A 22,575-nucleotide genomic window follows, 5' to 3' on the forward strand; every position below is an offset into this window, starting at 1 on the left:
CACAGGCTTCGTGTCCAGGAGTATGTCTGGAGGGACCTTCTCACGGAGGGAAAGCAGATGCAAAAACACAGAGGCGCCAAAGGGCCTGACGATCGCGAGGACCGCGAGCCTCTAGGGGACGAGTTAGCCTGGGAAGAGGCGCCCGGTCTCCCGGAACAGGCCCAGGGGACCAGCGACCATAGAGACACACCGACCTCCGGGAGTCCTAGAGAGGAAGCGGAAGGGGCTCTTTCCTCACGCACCTGTCTGACAGCGTCCGCGGCCCACTTCCGGTCCGCTGAGGGCTCGGGCCAGGCCGGCGCTGTTGAGGGACTGCGGGTGAGAGGCGGGTTGGGGTGGCTGGGTCGAGGCGGAGGCGGCGGCGGGCCGGGCTTCGGGGCCGCTGCGGGCCGCTGCGGTGGCGGTGGTGGCGGTGGCGGCGGCGGGGCTGAGGTAGCGGGCGGCGCGTCTCCCCAGAGCTGCCTTCCGCGGCACGGAGGCCATGGCGGGGCGGGACGCGGGGGCTCAGGTGGGAGCGGGGTTGGGCCGGCCCGGCCAGGGTTGCCTCAGCCTCGGGGGCGTCCACGAACTCGAGACCTGGAAGAGCGCGGATCTCTCACAAAATTGAAAGTAGCCATTTTAGAGCAAGACGTGGGACACTCACGTAAAGAATGGCTTCTCTTTAAGCCTTCTCTTCGTCAAGTGCCAGGGATGAAAGATGAGTGAGGACCTTTCGCGCCTTCAGGGAATCTGGTGGTCGGAGACACACTGGTAAACATCTGCGCTGTAGCGCCCTCAGTGCAACAGGGGAGTGAATAAATGCTGCAGCTGGGAAGTCGTGGAAGAGAAATCTCAGTTGGTGCAGCGGAGAAAATGAATCGACTGAAAATGTAAAATAGGTTTAAGAAGGGTATATAAGTACACGAACACCCAATAGAATAGTTTTTTTTCAAAGATTTTATTTACTTATTTGAGAGAGAGAATGAGAGAGAGAGCATGAGAGGGGGGAGGGTCAGAGGGAGAAGCAGACTCCCCGCCGAGCAGGGAGCCCGATGCGGGACTCGATCCTGGGAGTCCAGGATCATGACCTGAGCCGAAGGCAGTCGCCCAGCCAACTGAGCCACCCAGGCGCTCCCACCCAATAGAATATTAAGTAGGAGCTTCGGAAGTACCTCCTGCCAGTTTATTCTCTGTGGCATTAAGATTGATCTTTCCCTCCTCTAAAAACTGAGCCCCTTCCCCACTTTGGACTCCCAGGTCTGTCTCCCCAGCCTACCCTGCACCCCCAACCTGAACCCGGCATGAAATTAAATAGTACTTATCCTCCAGTCTAGTGTAAGCCCCTTCTTTTTTCATGAGTACTTGAACGACATTCACCTTTCTCTCATTTTGGCTCCCCCTGTGGCTTATCTGTGCCATATCCTTTGGGCTGCGGACCTTGGCCACTAATTTCTTCCATCTCCAGTTTCTTCGTTTTGAAAGGGGGGGGTGTAATACTCCTTATACAGAATGGTTATTAAGTATTAAATGAGAGTGTGTGTTCAAAGGCTTTCTAACTGGTAGAGCCTACACAAGTTAAAAATCTGTAAAAAAAAATTTTTTTTTTATTTGAGAGAAAGAGCAGGGGGCGGAGGGGCAGAGGGAGAAGGAGAGAATCCTGAAGCGGACTCCATACTGAGCGCGGAACACAAAGCAGGGCTAGATCCCAGGACCCTGAGATCATGACCTGAGGGAAATCAAGAGTCTGCCCTTAACCGACAGAGCCATCCAGGCACCCCACAAGTTAAAAATCTTTTGATCAATTATAATGACATATGTGTCACTCTGTTGTTTTCTTTAGGCTGAGCACACGGTCACATCCAGGCCACTGGCAAGTCTATTGGTTTTACCTCCAAAATATGTCTTGACTCTGTCTGCTTTGCCACCATCCCGAGCCTCTCCTGCTTGGACCACTGTAAGTGCTGCTTCCCTTCTTATCCCCTCTAATCTATAGTCCATTGACACAACACAGGCAAAATGACCTTTGTAAAACAGGTGGCTTCCCGCCAAAGTAAGGTTAAGCCGTAATTTTTAGTGTGTCCCAGTTCCTGGATAATCTGGTTCTGCCTGCTTCTGCCACCTCTTCTCGTGCAGCTGTGTCCCTCACTTAACTCTGCAGAAGCCATACTGCACTTTGGCTTGTTCTCAGATACACAGAGTAATTTCTGGCCTCAATCCTTGTGCCTGGAAAAATCTGAATGACTGGCTCATTCTCATTCTTTGGGTTTCAGTCTCCATGTCATCTTTTCAGAAAATCGTTCTTCAAGTTGTTCATCCTCCATTAATAGAGCACCCTACCTATTTGCTTTCTAGAACTTATCTCCATTTATAATTTTAATTTATTTGCTTATATATTTTTTGTCTGCTGCACTAGTATATAAGTATCAAAGGGTAAGTGCCTTGTTTGTTTTGTTCTATATTATATTTCCTTTTTTTTTTTTTTTTAAGGATTTTATTTCTTTGTTTGAGAGAGAGCAAGAGAGAGAGAGAGCACAGAGGGAGAGGGAGAAGCAGGCTCCCCACTGAGCAGAGAGCCAGATGTGGGGCTTGATCCCAGGGCTCCAAGATCATGACCCAAGCCAAAAGCAGATGCTCAACCGACTGAGCCACCCAGGCACCCAATCTGTGTTATATTTCTAGTTTCTGCAGGTTTGGCATATATATTTATTGAAGGTGTATTATACCTTTGGAAGAGTAGGCCCGTGTGACTGATCTAATTATAATCTATTTTATATTCTCTGATTTTAGTGTTACCTCCCTAATGAGATCCTGCAGTGTTTGTGGGTATAAAGTAAGCCCTATACATTTTTTTGCACATACTAGCTGGTTAACATATATTTACTGAATTGAATTGACGTGATTTTCAGGATATATGTTCAGTCTTTTGAAAGTAATTGTCATGTTCTCTAGCAGAATATCCATTGATGTAGACACAGAACTGGGATGGACTGACTTTTCCTTTGTCTCATTTTTGCTGCCATTTTTGTTTGTCTGGTCTTCCCAACAGACCTTCAGTCTTCTGGGAGGGGTGTGAAGATGCTTAAGGAGCGTCCAAGGATGGCAGAAGACCCTCAGCAGCAGATGGGTGTTCCTGTGGTAAAGCTAGAGAAAGAGTTGCCATGGGGCAGGGGAAGGGAGGACCCTAGTCCGGAGACTTTTCGTCTGAGGTTTCGGCAGTTCCGCTACCAGGAGGCAGCTGGTCCTCAGGAAGCCCTCAGGGAACTCCAGGAACTCTGTCGCCAGTGGCTGAGGCCTGAGCTGCACACCAAGGAGCAGATCATGGAGTTGCTGGTGCTGGAGCAGTTCCTGACCATCCTGCCACGGGAGTTCTATGCCTGGATTCGGGAGCATGGCCTGGAGAGTGGCAAGGCTCTTGTGGCCATGGTGGAGGACTTCACAGAGAGAACATTGGAGGCCAAGGCGGTGGGTGAGAAGGGGGTATCTGGGTCTTGTTTCATTGGTGTGGGAAGGGGAGATTTAAAGAACTGAAAAGTTTGAGGAAGCAATGGGAGTAGATGAGGTCTACAGTCTCCTTCATCTGCTCCCAGACTCCCTGAGGTACTGTTTGGAGGGCAGTGGAGTTTTCAGGAAGAAAAGTCATTCTCAGGGAAGCTGCAGGGCCTGTAGAAGGGCTGTTAGCTTCCTTTTTGGTCATCAGGACAGAGGCCTGGCCATATTTCCCTTGTGAGCCTCAGGCCTAAAGAAGGCAGTTGTGACCAGTTTTAAGGTCCCTCATAGACTCATTCCTCTTTGGGTAGAGATGCATGTGGGAATACAGAGAATTCCACTTGGGTGAATATTCTTACTAAGAAGCATGGTCTGCACAGTGCTCAGGTGGCTCACATTAGCGATTCTGTGGTGGTGTTCTGGTGATACCAGGCAGTTGCATCTCAGATGCTTCCTTGGGACTTTGGCAACGTGTCTGTGACTCTTTGGTACAGTCACCTGATTGTTGGCTGAGAAAGAAGAGAGCAGGACTTAACATAACTGTTTTGCTTGCAAGTAACCATCTTTCTTCACTTCATTCTTCCTTTTCCTACTGTAGTTACCCCTGACTTCCTCCATAATCCTAAGAATTGTTTTATTTACTCCCAACCCAGGAGCTTTAAAGTAGACCAAAAAGGGCCTGTTTTTGTGACTGTGTCTCAATGTGAGTTGTCCTGATTTTTCTTGCTATTTTTAGAGCAAGTTTTTCTCACTAGCTAGTTCACTATGGAATCAAGGTTTGTATTTTTTACTTTTAGCATTTATAATTGGGGGATTTTTTTCCTAGTAGGGAGTGTTTTGGGCTAAAGTTCTCAACCAAACAATATTTAGCCTCTCTCTGATATTATTCATGGTGGAATTCGGTCAGGCCAAAGGGACCCTTACAAAATGGCATGGACACATAACAGTTGCATAGAACCTGATAAAGAGAGGTTAGCCTCTTTTTCACCTTCCCACTGACATCCTGGGGAAGAACCTAGCCAGCTTTTTCTTACCCTCCTTTGCAGCTGGAATAGTTGTTTTCTTGGTTCTCTTTTTAGGTTTTAATTCAAATCCCTCACCCAGGCCTCATTCTAATAGGTGTTGGGGACTGTCCTTAGGTTCCATGCCACGTGCAGGGAGAACAACAGGAGACAGCACTTGGCAGAGGCCCTTGGGAACCAGGTGTCCACCTGGGGCCAGTGGAGATCAAGCCCGAGTGGGGGATGCCCCATGGGGAAGGAGTTCAAGGCCTAGACCAAGGCACTGAGGAGCAACTCAGTCAGGATCCTGGAGCTGGGACCCAAGCCTTCCAGGAGCAGGGTAAGATGCAAACAGTAAAGAAGTAAGGACACAGAAAACTGTGCTTTGTGACTCTGTCTTTTACAAGCCCAGCAATTGATAAATTAAGTGACCTGTGGGCTGTAATTACGAGTTTTCCTGGTTACTTCCTTGACTTCAGTAGGAAACAGATGAAGTGAAATTGTTTTCTATATCTTGACTCTCTGATTTCTGTAGGGGATACCTGGGATTATGCTCTCTTACCATTTCTTTTCTTCTCTTTTCCTCACATCCCTTTCTAGAAACCTCCTGGAATATGCAGGTGACATGTAGAGATATTTTTTAAGTGGGCAGACAAACCATATCCCTAAAAGTAATATGTGACTTCATTGTGTTACTGAATCTCAAAGGGGGTTATTTCCAGAGTGTGACCAGGGAGCATGGCTGGTCTTCAAGGGGCAGGGCATATTGGGTTGGGATTGTCTTCTTGGTTGAGAACAGGGTAGGCTGTACCCAAACCCCATCTGTATGGAGTCTCCTTAAGGTTCTTAGGGTTCTATTTGTCAGGCAGTGGACACCTTTGAACAAGCTAACTGCAGGACAGTGCTAATCTTTCTCATGCTTTTTTCCCTTTGCTTAGCTCTGCCAGTTCTTCAGGCTGGTCCTGGCCTCCCTCCAGTGAACACCAGGGACCAAGAGATGGCAGCTGGATTCCTTACAGCTGGATCCCAGGTGAGCTGTACCTCTGCCCTTCTGGGGACCATGACATTTTTTTTTTTTTTTTATAGAGATTTTATTTATTTGACAGAGAGAGAGACAGCGAGAGCAGGAACACAAGCAGGGGGAGTGGGAGAAGGAGAAGCAGGCCTCCCGCCGAGCAGGGAGCCCGATGTGGGACTTGATCCCAGGACCCTGGGATCATGACCTGAGCCGAAGGCAGATGCTTAACGACTGAGCCACCCAGGCACCCGACCATGACATTGTTTTGAATGAGTTCACTTTCCCTAAGGTTTCTCTGCACAACTAAGTGCCATCCACAGGTTGAATTATTCCACCTTTCTTGTTCTGATGGATATGACAGCTTTGTTTTCTCCACTTTATCATCCTCAGTTAACTTGAGTTGAGCCTTATGCCTGGACCCTTAGGGTCAATAAGGCTCAATACACTCATTTTTATTGCTCTGTGACTTTTTTTTTTTTTTTTTTTTGCGTGACTGAGGATTACTCTTTTAATTATGAGGAAGAAGAAGACCTTATTGATAGAAACCCCCTAGGCTTGATCTAGGCTGTGGCAGTTGGTCAGTAACCTTTTGCAGACAGCCTTTATGGATACTTCTGCTGCTACTCTTCCTCTGAACCCTCCTTCTCCCACGTCAGCAAGAATGTAGCTGACTCAGTGTTCGGGACTCCCTGGAGCACTGAGCAGAGTGGTTCCACTGGCCCCTATCCTGGCTACACCAGGAGTTTTGGCCTTGTTTGCACTTCTTTGCCTGCCACAGATGGGGGTAAAGAGCACAGATGGGGCACTCTTGCCATGTCCACTGGGTGCTGTTACCAGGGAGGTGGGGGATTTCCAGCATGGCACCTTTCTGAAGGGGACAGTGGTTTTAAAGTGAAGAGTTCTTGTAGAAGGAAAGCTGTCATTTGGCAGGAAAAAAAAAAAGAATCAAGGCTGGTCTAGCTAAAACTTTGGGCAAGGTTTATGCCTGTGTCATTTCCTATTCCTGTTTTTCCAGGATGGAGATAAAGGATGACAACATGTTTTAATTTTGCCAGACCCTCCCCTTCTCCTGTAATAGTTCTTCATGGTGTTGAATGATACTGAATTTATTTTAACACAACATTGTTCTTAAGACAAGGCCTGCCCGGGGGCGCCTGGGTGGCTCAGTCGTTAAGTGTCTGCCTTCGGCTCAGGTCATGATCCCAGGGTCCTGGGTTCAAGCCCCGCATCGGGCTCCCTGCTCAGTGGGAAGCCTGCTTCTTCCTCTCCCACTCCCCCTGCTTGTGTTCCCTCTCTTGCTGTGTCTCTCTCTGTCAAATAAATAAAAAAATCTTAAAAAAAAAAAAAAAAAAGACAAGGCCTGCCCAAATATTTACTTACCTCTGAGGGAAAATCAGTTTTAGATGAGTGGATCTGCTCTGAGGCTTGAATGGAGGCACTTGAAAAATGGGAATTGGGTTCTGTGGTTGTGAGGGTATAAGCTCGGTGGCTGCAGCAAAGTCTCAGAAATACAGTGGCTCAGATGAATCCATTACTCCCCTGTCATTAACTGTCGAGAGGTAGGTCTTTCTGCCCCCAAGACCCCTAACGACTCAGTTCCTTCCGTTTTCTTGCTCCATTCTTCCCTAGAGTGTTGTCCCCTGTTGTCTTCTGCTTTTAGACTCTTCCTACGTTAGGATTATTTTTCTATCTATAGCAATTTCCTATTGTTTCAGGGGTTGGGGCCATTTAAGGATATGGCCCTGGCCTTCCCCGAGGAGGAGTGGAGGCATGTGACCCCAGCCCAGATAGACTGCTTTGGGGAATACGTGGAACCCCGGGACTGTGGGGTCTCAGCTCCAGGTAAGACTGTTTTCATCCCAAAGGTAAGAAACTGAGGAATTTTGAAATTTTGGAATTTTGAAAACAGGAATAGGAAATGACATAGGCATAAACCTTGCCCAAAGTTTTAGCTAGACCAGGTCAGGGTTCTTGCCCTTGCCCCAGATTTCAGAACCTGGTACTACTGACAAAAGAAGATGAGTAAATGGGTCCAAGGAAAGAGCGTGGATCCAGGTTTAAGGAGCTGGCCATGTGCTTTCCTTTCAGGAGAGGAGTGGACAAGGGGGCAAGAAAACACCAGGCTGTGATGAGACAGGTCGGTCATTAGGATTCCTGGAGCACCTACTCTGTCTGTGACTGAAGAGTACCCAGGCTCGAGAGCAAAAGAGCGGCAAAAAATGATCCTCTGATCTTGTTCATTCAGTAGGGATTTATTGAGTGCCTTCTGGGTGCTGGCCCCACCTTAGCAGTTTTGTGTTGGGGCAGAACTAATGGCAGGGAACGTTCGGAGCACAAGGTGTGTGTACAGAGGATGGCAGGAGGATGGACAGAAGGATGTTAGAAACCGGAGAGGTCCATGTGCTCCCATGTCACAGAGCGAGCAGAGCCTGGGCGGGGCCTGTCTCAGATGGTGGCCAGGTTTTACCTGGGGTTGGAGCTGGAAGGGCGAGACCACGATGCAAATGAAAAGCCCACAGGAGGAGGAGCAGCAAGAGAGGAGGGAAGAGCGAGCCCAGGAAAGTACAAGGAGAGGCCCTGGTGGGAAAGCCGGGGAGGAGGGGGCTAGGGACTGCCAGAGTGGAGAGGAATCTCTGCGGGTTGGAGGGAGGGAGGAAAAGAAACGTGGTTGGGAATGGCCCTCTCCTTTGTTCCCTCTGCTTCTTTTCCTTTCATAACTTTCTAAGTTATGTACTGACTGCTCATCTACTGACCCCACCCCATCTGGCCGATTTTCATCTTGAAACATGTTGAGGGATGAGTGAGAGTATCACTATACTGCCTTTAGCACATGAGAATCCATCCTGGCTCCATCACTTACTGATTGTGACCTTGTACACCACAGGTGACCTTTTTAGGGCTCTGGTTTCTCATTTGCAAAATGGGAAATATCATGGCATTGTGAGGATTGATGTTTGGCGAATATAATAGTGTTAGATATTTTTATTAGCTCTACAAATATTATTTCTTTATGAGTCAGTCAACATTCATTTATTTATCCCCCAAAATATTTATTTGGCACTTGCTATGTGACCAACATTCTGCCGGTGACTATGAAGTCTTAAAGGTCCTTGCCTCTACGATCTTAGCAGCTTGGATGAAGAGCCCAAGTGTATGTAATAATGGTAGTTATGGAGTAGTGTAAGGGACACTAGAGGAGGGACTTAGGAGAACTGGGTCTAGGCAGGGTTGTCACGCCATGGCAGTGATGTGAGTGGTCAAAGGCTGCCAACATATGTTACAAAGAGATGTAAGACTTGTGTAATGGCAGAGGACGTGGAAACCCTCAGACATAGCTGTGCAGCGCAGGAGCTCCTGCAGTGTGCCCCAGATGGTGGTATTAGCATTTCAGCACCTTGGTTCCCCTCAGGGACAAAATTCTGCCACCAACGCTGCTGTGTGCTGGAAGATTCTGCCCTCCTATTGCTAGAGGGTTTTTACATGCCCTTGGCCATTCTGACTCTGTTAGAGAGTCTGGCTGTATGTTTGTCCTCTTCCCATTGTTTGAAAAAACCTAAGCACTTCCCTAAGTGTTTATGCTGTCTTGGTGGGCGAGGTCCGTTTCCCACGCATACTGTCTAATGGCTGTCTCAACCTTCAGATCATTCTGGGGTTTAGTCCCATGAATGTGTGGCTCCTGCATTGACAGCTATGTAGGATTGGGCCTGAGAAACCAGAATTCTATGATATGTAATACCTAGCACATACTCATATCTCCTCAGGGTCTAGGTAAGGCTTGTGCTTTACATTTAGTTTCAGTTTTACTATTCATAACACCTCAAAACTGGAAACTACCCAAATGAACATCAGCCAAGTTAACAAATAGGTTCCAATATATCCTTACAGTGTAATACCATACACTAACAAAAAAGAACATAGTGTAATTATAGCTATGTTCCACAATGTGGGTGAATCTTAAAAGCATAATAATGAGCAGAAGCAGCCACAAACAATGTGTGAATCCAATGCATAAAGTTCAAGACCAGGCAAAAGCACTTTATGGTGATAAAAGTCTGGATAGCATGTTTGCCTAGGGGGGCAGGATATAGTCACTGGAGGGCATGGGAGAGGGCTTTCTGGATGCTGGTAATGTTTCTTGAGCTGGATGCTGTTTACATGGTTGTGTTCATTATGAAAATTCTTTGAACTCTATAGTTAATGTTTTGTGCAGTTTTACTTTCCTGGGAAATTTACAAAAGAATCCGTCAGAGGTGAGAGTCCTTCATCTTTGTTTAGGTCAGGAGGCATGTGATGTTTTTCTTTTTTCATTTTAACAGCGTCACCTGAAAGGACCCTTTCCATCCTTAAGTGCTGCTTGTTGTCTCTCTCTCTTTCTTTTTTTTAAAATTTTATTTTTAAGTAATCTATATACCCAATCTGGGGTGCGAATTTACAATCTGAGATTAAGAGTCGCATGCTCCACGGACTGAGCCAGCGAGGTGCCCCTTGTTTCTCTTTTTTTCTGTCTTGGCTGTTTTGCTCCCTAGAGCCTTCCCTTTTTTTCGCCTTCCTCCTGTTCTTCTGTGAATAATTGTGTTAATTTAGAGAGAATGAAAGAGGGATCAGAGGAAGGACATCTAGACAGCTTGAGGCATTTCAGTAGCATTCACGGGCATTTCAGTCTGGTAGAAGTCAGTGACAGAGTGGGTTTGTTCATTCATCCAGCAGCCAGTAAGCCTATGCCAGGCTCCCAGGAGACCCAGATTGATAAAACCTGGTTAGGCGGAGGGAGCAGCGTGAGCAGGGACCACTTGCTGAGCAAGTGTAGGGAGGATATGGAGAACTCCAAGTAGTTCACCATCCCTGGAATAGGTTTGTAATCTCTAGGGAAGGCAGAACACCTTGATGAATGTAAAATAGCATTTTCAACAAGATTGTGTGTAAATAAGTGCAGGATAAGCAAAGTGCTAATTCAGTATATATTCGCTGAAGAGAGCAAGCAGGGTTGGTTTCTTCAAGGAAATCATTGAGTTAGATTTAGAAGGAAATGAAAGTCCGAGTTAGTAGAACGTTAAGTGAGTGGTGGTTAAAACTTGGCAGACTATTCTGTAAAAAGGTACAGAGATTGTCTTAGCTCGGGTTGCTATAATAGAATATTATAGACTGTGTGGATTAAACAACAGACATTTATTTCTCAGAGTTCTGGAAGTTCAAGATGAAGGTTCCTGTAGATTCAGTGTCTAGAGAACGCCCTCTTCCTCGCTTGCACCTGGCTGCCACCTCACTGTGCCTTCACATGGCAGACAATGGAGGGATCCATCTTGTGTCTCTGCCTCTTCACAAGGGCAGTGATCCTATCATGAGGAATCATGCTCACATGACCTGTGTGTGCAAAGCCCTCTGGTTTCTCTTCCTTTTCTTATAAGGACACTAATCCCATTTGGGGGGCTCCACCCTTATGACTGTACCTTATTACTTCTCATACACCCCATCTCCTGATAGCATCACATTAGGGCATAGGGCTTCAACCTATGAATTTGGGGGGTTGGGGACACAAACATTCAGTCAATAACAGAGATGGAGAGAAGTAGAGCAAAGTCTGGTTTTAGAGTCAGTGAAAGGAAACTGTATTGAGGTTGTCAGTCAAAGGGAAAAAGAAGGAATTGTTAGGGGGATACCTTAGGAGCCAGATTCTAACGTATAAATTTACTTTCATCGTTGCTGTAGAATCAGTCTGTATCTCCTTTGTCCGTAGGCATTGGGAGCAAGGAAAAGGAGTCTAAAACCCAGCAGGCAGACCTCAAGGGGGCGCTTGCTCGGGTGACGTCAGAGAGGTTTGGGGAAGCCACGCTTCAGAGCCCTGAGCTTGGAAGAAGCTATGAGCAGGAGCCCAGTAGTTCTGTGGGAAACATGCCAGGGCCGTCGCCTCCTCAGCATGGCGTCATACCCCTGCCGGATGACCTCAAGACCCACAGCTCCTTCTGGAAGCCCTTTCAGTGCCCCGAGTGCGGAAAAGGCTTCAGTCGGAGCTCAAATCTTGTCAGACACCAGAGAACTCATGAAGAAGAGAAATCCTATGGGTGCGTCGAGTGTGGGAAGGGGTTCACCTTGAGAGAGTACCTCATGAAGCACCAGAGAACACACCTGGGAAAGAGACCCTATGTGTGCAGTGAGTGCTGGAAAACCTTCAGCCAGAGGCACCACCTTGAGGTCCACCAGAGGAGTCACACGGGGGAGAAGCCCTTCAAGTGTGGTGACTGCTGGAAAAGCTTCAGCCGGAGGCAGCATCTGCAGGTGCATCGGAGAACTCACACGGGGGAAAAGCCCTACACCTGTGAGTGCGGCAAGAGCTTCAGCAGGAACGCAAACCTGGCTGTGCACCGGCGAGCCCACACAGGCGAGAAGCCGTATGGGTGCCAGGTGTGTGGGAAGCGGTTCAGTAAAGGGGAGCGGCTGGTCCGACACCAGAGGATCCATACTGGGGAAAAGCCCTACCACTGTACTGCCTGCGGGAGGAGCTTCAACCAGAGGTCCATCCTCAATCGGCACCAGAAAACTCAGCATCGCCAGGAGACCCTGGTGCAGTAAGGGTGCCATGCTGAAAGGCACCTTTTTTGTAAATGGAAGGTCCTGGGAGGTGCAGGACCTTTCAGGACCACAAATGGAGGGAGACCTCATTGGAGGATGCATTCGTCTTTACTCACTGAAGGGCTTTGAAGTGGGGGCTGAAGAGTGATGGGGTGCAGAAAGGCACTTTGACCCATTTTCTTTCCATTTGTTGAAAACAGAACCAGGGAAAGGCCTGATTTATTTTGAGTTTCCAGAGAGCACAGCTCCTCATGTCTTTTATCCAAGTGATGTGAACAGTTTCTCACCGTCTTTTGGGGAAAGGCTATCCTGAATTTCAGAGCCTCCTTTGGTGGAACGTTCATATCCGCCTCTTGAGCAAGTCTGGTAGTTAAAGCAAAATTTTCTCCCGTGTTGGAAGCTTAAACCTCATTTTTATGAGGGCTGTATCTACCTGCAAGATCATTAGTTCAGACTTTGCCTTCCTTCTTTTCCATTTAACAAATATTTATTGAACAGCTACTCTGTGCCTGGTGCTGGGAACACAGTGGTGAACAAGACACATGAGATCTGAGCCTCCCGGAGCTTGTGATTTAGCAATGGAAACACACAGAACCATTAATAACTCCAGGCGTTCTAAGTTATGTTTGTGCTAAGTGCTGTGTGAGAGGATAGTCTTCTGGTGCTCATTCGTTCTGCCCTGCTGCTCAGGTGCCTGGATCTTTCCCTCCCCAGTTGGGATCTCTCAGGCAGCTTTGTTGATTTTACTTTATTTGTAACCCCCTTTGTCTCTGTACCATTGTACCCTCATCTGTAAAATTTCCCCATTATTCCTTGTACTGTAACAACTGTTCACCCATCCATTAGGAAATTAATATTTTGTTATTGATCACTGAATAAACATGAAAGTATTTTAAAAAAACATTCAGTTCTATATAAAGATCTGATTAAATGAATCCAAAAGATGAACTGGTATTAATACCTTATATTTGATGGCATTTTACAGTATATAAGATGCCTTTTTTTCTATTCTTTATTCATTCCACACATATTTGTTGAGGCCCAACAGGAACTCAGCTAGGTGTTCGCCATACATCAGTGAATAAAATAGGGGGAAAAGATCCTTGACCTTGTAGAGCTTACATTTTAGTGAATATATTTGATCTTCAGAACCACCTAAGGTGGAACCCGTGGATACTCCCATAAACACTGGATCTGGGATCTGCACCTTTGTTCTTGGTCCTGTCAGTGTCTTGCCTTGAAATGCATTCGCCACCTACCCCTTGTTACTAAATAGTCTCTGTTGATACATCTAGAGCCTTGTTATCTGAGAGGATCTTGGTCGCCAACTATGGATGATGAGGTGGTAGTGATCTGTTTTGCATGAGTGCCAATTCAGGAAAAATAAAGATGTTTGTAGGCATTTAAAAATACATAATAATGAGAAGGTATAGTATTTGTAACTGTTCATGCTTTCTTATTTTGCCATCACTAAAGAGTTTCCTTTCTGCTTAAAATTCTGTGTAATGAATGTGGACCACACAGCAGTATTGTTGTAGTGCTGTGCCTTCGAATGCTGGCTGCTGAGTGAGAGAGTCTGAGTACTATAATTACAAGATGTGATTTGTCTTGTGGTGCCTTTTGTTTTTATTTTTATTGATTTATTTTTTAAAAAGTTTATTTGAGAGAGAAAGAGCGCGCGCACGGGAGCACGAGCAAGGGGGAAGGTCAGAGGGAGAGGGAGAAGCAGAAACAGACTTCCTGCTGAGGAGGGGGAGCCCGATGGTGGCTGATCCCAGAATCCCGGGATCATGACCTGAGCCGAAGGTAGATGCCTGACTGAGCCATCCAGGTGTCCTTTATGGTGCCTTTTAATATTAGATTCTTTTCCTGAGTATTTTTCTCCCCATTTTTTCATTGTAAATAAGATAAATGATGACTTCAACACAGAGAGTTTCATTACTCAGTCTACTTTGAAACACATTATTTTATCACATGTTTCTTAGATAGCCATGGTAGATAGCCATGATGTTTCATTTTAATTTAGCAGGTGACTTCCTGGCCTCTCAGCTGTCCCTATGAGCCTGCAGTAGCCAGGGCATAAGTGTATCTGAGATGTCATGCACTGTCTGAGACACTAGGCTGCTGCTACTTAGCAATGTTGAGGTCCAGATGTAAAATCAGCTCTTCTTTCCCACTTCCCAGACAAGCTTGGCTAAGCTTACAGCCACCTTGCAGCCAAACCCAGGGGAAGGGTTTCCCTAAGTCTCTGGCTTGTGGTCTGTAGGACCTGGGGCTGATGTGGCCTGAGTTTGGCCTTCTCTAGGAGGTCCATATTCCAAAATTAGTCAAGGAGTCTGGGGCTGCTATAGGCTGGGAGTAGCTCATCAATGGTCTTTTTGTTTACCTGAATTAAATTTATAGATTCTCTTTGATCATATCCTTAGCCAAATAGGACTTCGGGTTTTCAGCCAGTTGGAATCTCTTCAGAGAAGCTTTGGTAGGAGCTAGGCCTTGTTGGCTTTTTCTTTTAGGTTCCCCTATCTGCTTTGAGACCAAAATTTATGGATGATGCCTCGAAAAAGCCTCAAAAGAAAAAATATTTCCATGGAGTTTTAGTAATATTTTTGTTACTTATTCAAATGTTAAGTATTTTGTTTTCTATGTTTTTCTATTTAGAAATTTTTTTTAACAGAAAATTTCAAACATACATAATGAATCCCCCTGTATTATTTGGCTTTACCCGTCATAAACTCATAGCCAATCTTGTTTTTTTTCTACCCCCTCTTCCCTGTCTTCCATCCCTACTGAAGTATTTTGAAACGACTCCCAAATGTTGTCTATAAGTATTTAAGTGTGTACCTCTGAAAGGTAAGAACTCTTTGAAAAAGAAAATCCACAATACTATGATCATACCAATAAAAATGAATAATTCCTTAATTTGTAATTAATGTTTTCTTAAAAACCACGTACTTTTTATTTAATTAATTAATTAATTTAAAGATTTTATTTATTTGACAGAGACACAGTGAGAGGGGACACAAGCAGGGCGAGTGGAGAGGGAGAAGCAGGCTTCCTGCTGAGCAGGGAGCCTTATGCGGGGCTCAATCCCAGGACCCTGGGATCATGACCTGAGCTGAAGGCAGATGCTTAACGACTGAGCCACCCAGGTGCCCCAACCACGTATTTTTTTAAAAGCTTATTTGAGTTGTGGTCCAAATAAGATCCATAAGTTGCAATTCGTTGCTTTGTCTTCTAAGTCTTATAATCTATAGTTCCTATTTTTTCTCTTGAAATTCATTCATTGAAACAACTGCATTATTTATCCTGTAGAATTTCTTGTCTTTGAATTTTGCTGTTTGCATACCTATGATATTATTTAATATAGTTCTCTGCCCTCTGTATTAACTAAAAACTTACAAGTCTAGAGGTGTAACAAGATTCACTTCTCATATTTTGGCAAGAACACATTAGAGATGGTGGCATGTCTGGTTGTTTATATATGATGTTAGGAGCCTAGATCTATTTATTTCATTAATTCTATAAATGATTCTTCGTTTATTAACTGGGATTCTTGTATCAGAAATTTCCCCTCATTAACTAATAGATTACTTTTAGATACAGTTCATACAGAAAAGAAAATGCTTGGTTCTTCCTTTTGCCTGTTTTCACAGTAATGATCTGGTTTCTTTGCTTCCTGTAACTGATCAATTATTTTTTCAATCAAAGTGCATTCATGAATTTAAACCAGTCTGCTGCAGTTCTTCTTATTGATGCTCAGATCATTTCACCTTTGGTCAGTACCTTTTCAACTTGGCTCCTGATTCCTTTTGACATAACCGTAAATCATCTTTGGTAGCTTCTTTGCTTTCTGGTATGACAAGATGTTGCAAACTCATCTCATACATTTCCTGCTCCTTTGACAGTGAAGGGAAGTGCTATTAATTATGCCAGGACAGTATTGTAAAGTGGGACTCCAGGACAAACGGGGATATTTGGTCACTTTGTTTATAGCCTTTATTGTGTGTGATTTGGTGTCTGCAGTTTCTTCACCCAACTATAATGTGCACTTTCAGGGCTAGCTGCATGTGATAATGAAGAGTGCCAAGGGGGTATGACCTTTGTAAGAGAAACCCCTCCTTATCCTTTGGGTGGTGATAAAACCAGATAACTTTCTGCCCAAGGTCTGTCCTGGGGAGTTATTACTTTAACATTTGCTTTTCAAAAGGTATGGCATGAATCTTACCTGCAGCCTGATTAACTGTACTTCAATACTCACGAGGTTTTTCGAGCCTTTATTTCGAAGGGTTCCTGCTGCTGGACTGAGGCACTGATGGAAGGAATGGGAAATAAGTGTTGGGGAAAAACCCCCGCAGGTAAAACGGTGTGGGACTTGCGCATGAATAGACCAATGGGATAACAGAAAACGTTGAGAATAGCCCCGGCTCTGTACAGAAATCTAGTGTGTATTAAAGATGGAATCTCAAATCTCTGGGCAGAGATTTATTTATTTATTATTTGCTTATTTTATTTTTAAAAAAGATTATTTATTTATTTATGTTCATCACTGTACAGTACATCATTAGTTTTTTTTTTTTTTTAAAGATTTTATTTACTTATTTGATACAGAGAGAGAGGTAGTGAGAGAGAGAGAGATCACAAGCAGGAGGAGCTGCAGGCAGAGGGAGAGGGAGAAGCAGGCTCCCCGCAGAGCAAGGAGCTCGATGAGGGGCTTGATCCCAGGACTCTGGAATCATGACCTGAGCTGAAGGCAGTGGCTTAACCAGCTGAGCCACCCAGGCACCCCCATCATTAGTTTTTGATGTGTTCCATGATTCATTGTGTATAACACCCAGTGCTCCATGCAGTATGTGCCCTCCTTAATACCCATCGCTGGGCTCACCCATCCCCTCACACTCCTCCCCTCAGTTTGTTTCCCGGAGTCCATAGTCTCTCATGGTTCATCTCCCCCTCTGATTTTTCCCCCTTCATTTTCCCCTTCCTTCTCCTAATGTCCTCCATGCTATTCCTTATGTTCCACAAATAAGTGAAACCATATGATAAGTGACTTTCTTTCTTTTGACCTATTTCACTTAGCATAATCTCCTCCAGTCCCATCCATGTTGATGTAAAAGTTGTGTATTCATCCTTTCTGATGGCTGAGTAATATTCCATTGTATATATGGACCACATCTTTATCCATTCGTCTGTTGAAGGACATCTTGGCTCTTTCCACAGTTTGGCTATCGTGGACATTGCTGCTATGAACATTGGGGTGCATGTGGCCCTTCTTTTCACTACATCTGTATCTTTGGGGTAAATACCCAATAGTGCAATTGCTTGGTCATAGGGTAGCTCTATTTTTAACTTTTTGAGGAACTCCACACTGTTTTCCGAAGTGTCTATACCAACTTGCATTCCCACCAACAGTAGTAAGAGGGTTCCCCTTTCTCCACAACCTCTCCAACACTTGTTGTTTCTTGCCTTGTCAATTTTTGCTGTTCTAACTGGTGTAAGGTGGTATCTCAGTGTGGTTTTGATTTGAATTTCCCTGATGGCTAATGATTTTATTTATTTGAGAGAGAGAGAAGGAGCAGGGGGAGGGGCAGAGGGAGAGGGAGAAGTCTCCCTGCTGAGCAGGGAGCCCCAAAGCTGGTGCTCCATCCCAGGACCCTGAGATTATGACCCGAGCCGATGACAGATGCTGAATGGACTGAGCCTCCCTTTTTAAAGAAGTCTCATTGGGATAATTGGACAATGATTTGGAGAAAGATAAAAATGACCTATTTCTCACATCACATTCAAGAATAAACTCCAGGGGCACCTGGGTGGCTCAGTTGTTAAGCATCTGCCTTCAGCTCAGGTCATGATCCCAAGGTCCTGAGATCAAGCCCCACATCAGGCTCCCTGCTCCATAGGAAGCCTGCTTCTCCCTCTCCCACTCCCTCTGCTGTGTTCCCTCTCTCGCTGTGTCTCTCTCTGTCAAATAAATAAATAAAATCTTAAAAAAAAAAAGAATAAACTCCAAATGAATCAGGAATCCAAATGTGAAAAATGAAAGAATTCAAGTACCAGAAAACACCATGGATGTGAATTCCTCTAAAACGCGGGTTCAGGGAAAGATTTTAAATCTAGGACTGAGGATCCAGAGGCATAAAAAAAAGATTGATGCATTCCTACATAAAAATTTTAAGAACTTCTGAATGGCAAAAACAATAAAGACAAATGACAGGTTGGGAGAAAGAAATTGCAACATAACACAAAATTCTAATATTTCTAATACCTGGAGAACTTTTTTAAAAAAGAAAAAAAAAACCCAAATGAAACAATCCCATTGAAAAACTGACAACTTGACTTCATAAAAAAGATATGAAAATGGCTAGTAAGCATATTCAAAGACGTTGACCTTCACTTAAATTCCAATAAAACTATACTGAGAGATTTTTTTCCCATCCGATTGGCCAAAATTCCAAAGCTTGACAGTACGTGCTGTCAATGAGTTTGTGGGGAAACTGGAATTCCTGTGTGTTGCTGATGGCATGCAAAACAGTGCAACCTCATGCGGAGGAGAATTTAGCAGTATCTTACAAAATTATGGGTGGGTTTAAAGAGGGATCTCTAATAATATGAAAATACATAGGCAGAACATTATTCATTACAGCCTTCTTACTAACCGCAGAAGTGTTGGAAGCTGCATAAATATCCAGAGTAGGCAATTGAAAAAACTATGGCACGTCCACACAATGTAGTGTTGTGCAGCTTTAAAAAACATTATTGGTTCAGTTTTCACAATTGGAATATGGATCTAGATTAGATAAAATTATTGTATTGATGTTAAAAGTACTAGCATGGATAACTATGTTGTGATGTAAGAGAATATCTCTGTTCTTAGGAAATACACACTGAAGTATTTAAGGATAAAGGACTGTCGTGTGTACATACACAAATATATACATACACACATATATATATACAGAGGGGAGGTGGAAGCAGGGCAGAGGAGGAGGGAAGAAAAGAAGGTAAAGATGTTAATGATAAATGAACCTGGGTAAAGGATATATGGGTATTTTGCACTATTGTTTTTGCAACTTTTCCTGTAAGCTTTAAATTATTTTATTATAAGAATTTAAAATTAAAAAAACCGATGGGATTTACTAGTTATGAATGTGGGAAGAAAAGGGAAGCAAGTCCTTGTCCAGTGATAATGGCCCTGAGGTGGGAGCAGGAGGGTGACACAGTGTATAGCTAATGAGATGCGCTGAATTGATCGTACCTCATCTTGCACAAGAGCTGCAGATTCATTCCCATGCTTTTTTCACTATGCGTGTGGTTGACCAAGGCTCCTTCCTGCAGTGACTGAAGGAAGACCTTTCGTGTGGCAGCTTCCTTTATGGAAAGTCCTGTTTTCAGTGTCTTCATCCCTGGGCTTGGTTTTGTGTAGGCATATACCTTCTGCTCCAAATGAGGGATCATTTTCCCCAAATCTGCCGGTTTTAGCCCATTGCTTCAGGGAGCATCTTTGTAATTAATGCATGTTCTGGTTAATACAAATGTACAGGTATCCTGGTGGCATTTAGTCTCACAGTGTTTTGGAATTATTTCACAATTTGTATCTTCCTTGGTGCTTATGACAGACCTCTATAGCAGGGCAAAATTGATGGTCAAATAAATGAAATCTGGAGGGTTAACTGGGTTAACTGGTTTGAGCAGCAATGAATTAAAAGGGAAAAATTAGTCTAATTTTAGAATTGTTGAATATGAAATAACAGAAGGGCTGTTAGATGTTGGGGACTGGTCTTCAGAAAGCCTAGTTTTTTTTGTTTTGTTTTTTAGATTTAGCTGATATGCTGGGAATTAGGTACCCAAAAGGCATTCGCTTGACACCTCTAGTGTGTGATAGAGTTTATGTACCACCCAGTGACTATAGGTATACATCTGAAAGCTCCCCTAACCCCAGGCCCTAGCAAACCTCAGAGGACCTCAGCTCCAGCCCACATCCAGTGTCTTCATGCACTATTAAATCAGCAGGAGCTGCTACCCCTAGAGACCCAAAACATTCCAGTGTCCTTACTGTTCCCTAGCTTCTCTGCCCTCCCTGACTCCAAAAATGACCCAAATGCCTCTCTGGTAAATCCCACCTGGCGCTTATCATACCTCTACATTGAAGTACTTTATACTTCAGTAGGCTCAGGGGAGCAGTAGGAGAGGTAACTAGATCATGTGGGGTTGGACTCTAGAAGATCATTTGCTCATGGAATAATGGCATCTGACTCAAAAGATCCAATGTATCAGATCTAGAAGCGAGCGATCCAGCTCCACTGTCTTAGGACCTTTCCCTTGCTTTCCGTGATCCTGCAGAGAAAACTGCTGCCTCTGGGTGGTAGTCAGCACTCAGTAAAACCAGCTCTGTCAGCTTGCTGAGCCATGAGCCGTATTCACACCTTTGCTGATAGTGGAGTTGGCAAGTCCCTGACATACTTAATACTTAGGGTGAAAACTATCCTTAGGATATTCCAGATTGAGATTTTGTCCTTCATGCTATTAAATTACTTAAACAAGGAGGCCATTAAACAGGTAGTACTAATGCCTTGGCAGCCTACATAAACAACCCCAAACCTAAGTCTGTCAATGCCTCAAAGTTAAGGAATTGAAACATAAGGGCAAACAACCACAAATATCCATTGGCTTTCCCCTATAAGGCAACTTTAAGCTATAGCCAATGAAATACTTTCTTTGCTTTGCTTCCTATGTTTATAAGTGGCCGCTACCTACTGTGGGTGGAGGGCTGCTAGCCACTTCTGGTTTGGTACTGTCTGATGGGAATTGATTTTTGCTCAAACTCTTAACATTTTTAATACGCCTCAGTTTGTCTTTTAATAATGCTTTTCAACAGAGATTCTCACAGTATTATTTAACACAGTATCACTTAACATCAAAATCACCTGGGGAACTTGTTTAAAATGTATTTGTGGATGTCCACAGGGAATCTTCATTTTATGCAGCCCCTCAGATGATAATCACATAAATCTCAGGAATGATAGCTCCATTGTGGGAAACATGCGGCTTCACCAGAACACCCATTCAAACATTGGAACAGATCCTGAAGTTTACCCCCACCAGCCCAAAGCAGGTATGGCCCTAAGAAGGAACAGCAAGGCATGACTTTCCACAGCAAAGAGTTATTTTACTCCTTTCAGGTTGTAGCCATAACATGTGAATCTCTTCAACAATACAGGATACTTACATCCTGATCTCTCCCAAGAAAAATACTTTGATTTTGATTTTTTTTTTTATTTGTCAGAAATCCATTCACTCTGTCTCAGGGCTCACTGTAATGCCCAGCTTAATAAATGTGCTTAAGAAAGATTTCTTCAGTGAATCCGTGGTGGCCGTCCCTCCCCAATTTTCTTGGTTGCCATTGCTTTACTCCACTTTAATGTCCCCATAATGGGTGAGGAGGGTGAAGCACTTTCTTTTGGGTGTCCCAAGGGTGCAGCTCAATGGAAAAATGCTTGAATTCTGATGTAGATGAGGTTGTGCTTATCCCTGACTAGGTGCTGGGCTGGATGTGGACAGCACAGCAAAGTAGGTGTGATGTAGCTGGGAGAGTCTGAGTGTCACAGAGGGTTTGTTAGGAACTCTTCAATGGAACCATATCTGTAAGTTCTGAGATCTGTATCCGTGAAAGATCTTTAACAGTATCCTTTTATGTAAACTGGTAGATCTTTGTTCTACATAACTATAGAAGAGGACTTGGAGGGTATCAAGGGCATTGATGGGGAGACCACTGAAATGATATAGGAGAGTTTGGGAAAGAGCACAGCTTTTGCAACTGGGAATCAGTCCCAGTCCAGAAGTCGAGTTCAACAGTAGACTGGATTCTAGATAGTTCAGATCTCTATTCAAGAAAAAACCCCTTTCCTTTTGCCTTCTTTTGAATGAGGTGTTGTTTCCTCTTATTTTACCTTGGATTCTTAGTAAAATATCTTAAGATGTCATTCTTTTGTGCCTGACTAAAGTAAAGGGATGTCTTGATTTGTTGAAGGAAAAAGAAGGTAAGGGGGAGGAAGATAAGGGAGGGGAAGAGTGAGTGCAAGGCCATTTGTAGATTTGGCTATCACTCTGTTGGGAGAAGCCATCACAAAGGGCATGTATGCTTTATTATGCCGGAGTCCAGCTCCAGCCGGGGTGGGTCTCTCGTAGGAAAGGACGGCATCGGCCAATGAGGAGACACAGACACAGGATCAGGTTGCAAGCGTCTCCTCCTGACAGCCTCGGAGGAACTATATTTATATGTTAGGATATTTTTGTTTTTCCAAATCTTAGATCATTTTCTGGATCACAGCCATAGCCTTCTTTCATTTTTCCTTTGTAATGATTAACATGACCTTTATTGATTTCTGCTTATTGGCTTTCGCTAAAACTAAAAAACAGTACGCAAAGAGAAAGGTGCTAGACAGAGCGTGACCGTCTTGTTATTTTGTTCTATAGAAACTAATTCTTCGTGGAATTAGTTTCATTATGATTGCTTAGATAGGCGTAACT

General features: G+C 44.4%; 1 protein-coding gene across 4 annotated transcripts; it reads left to right on the forward strand.

Annotated features, from left to right (window-relative positions):
• The first annotated feature begins 225 nt into the window (after positions 1–225).
• Positions 226–14,970, forward strand: ZSCAN25 (zinc finger and SCAN domain containing 25). 4 transcript variants are annotated; one of them, XM_081819370.1, is made up of 7 exons: positions 226–318; positions 1,820–1,933; positions 3,026–3,441; positions 4,605–4,806; positions 5,405–5,496; positions 7,200–7,326; positions 11,219–14,970. In XM_081819370.1, exons 3-7 carry the CDS (start codon positions 3,055–3,057, stop codon positions 12,049–12,051), a joined length of 1,641 nt encoding a protein of 546 aa, XP_081675496.1. In that variant the 5' UTR covers positions 226–318; positions 1,820–1,933; positions 3,026–3,054; the 3' UTR covers positions 12,052–14,970. The 4 variants fall into 4 exon arrangements, with proteins under 4 accessions (XP_081675496.1, XP_081675498.1, XP_081675497.1 ...); XM_081819371.1 differs by lacking the exon at positions 226–318 and adding an exon at positions 521–750; XM_081819372.1 differs by lacking the exon at positions 4,605–4,806 and having other exon boundaries at positions 3,026–3,445.
• The last annotated feature ends 7,605 nt before the right edge of the window (positions 14,971–22,575 follow it).

Source organism: Leptonychotes weddellii, chromosome 5, assembly GCF_054177405.1.
Source record: "Leptonychotes weddellii isolate Sample4059 chromosome 5, ASM5417740v2, whole genome shotgun sequence".
NCBI classification, from domain to species: Eukaryota; Metazoa; Chordata; class Mammalia; order Carnivora; family Phocidae; genus Leptonychotes; species Leptonychotes weddellii.

Coding starts and splice junctions, on each gene's coding strand:
- ZSCAN25 (XM_081819370.1), top strand. CDS start 3,055: ATGCTTAAGGAGCGTCCAAGGATGGCAGAAGACCCTCAGCAGCAGATG. Junction 3,442..4,604: donor GAACATTGGAGGCCAAGGCG/GTGGGTGAGAAG, acceptor GACTGTCCTTAG/GTTCCATGCCACGTGCAGGG. Junction 7,327..11,218: donor CTGTGGGGTCTCAGCTCCAG/GTAAGACTGTTT, acceptor CTTTGTCCGTAG/GCATTGGGAGCAAGGAAAAG.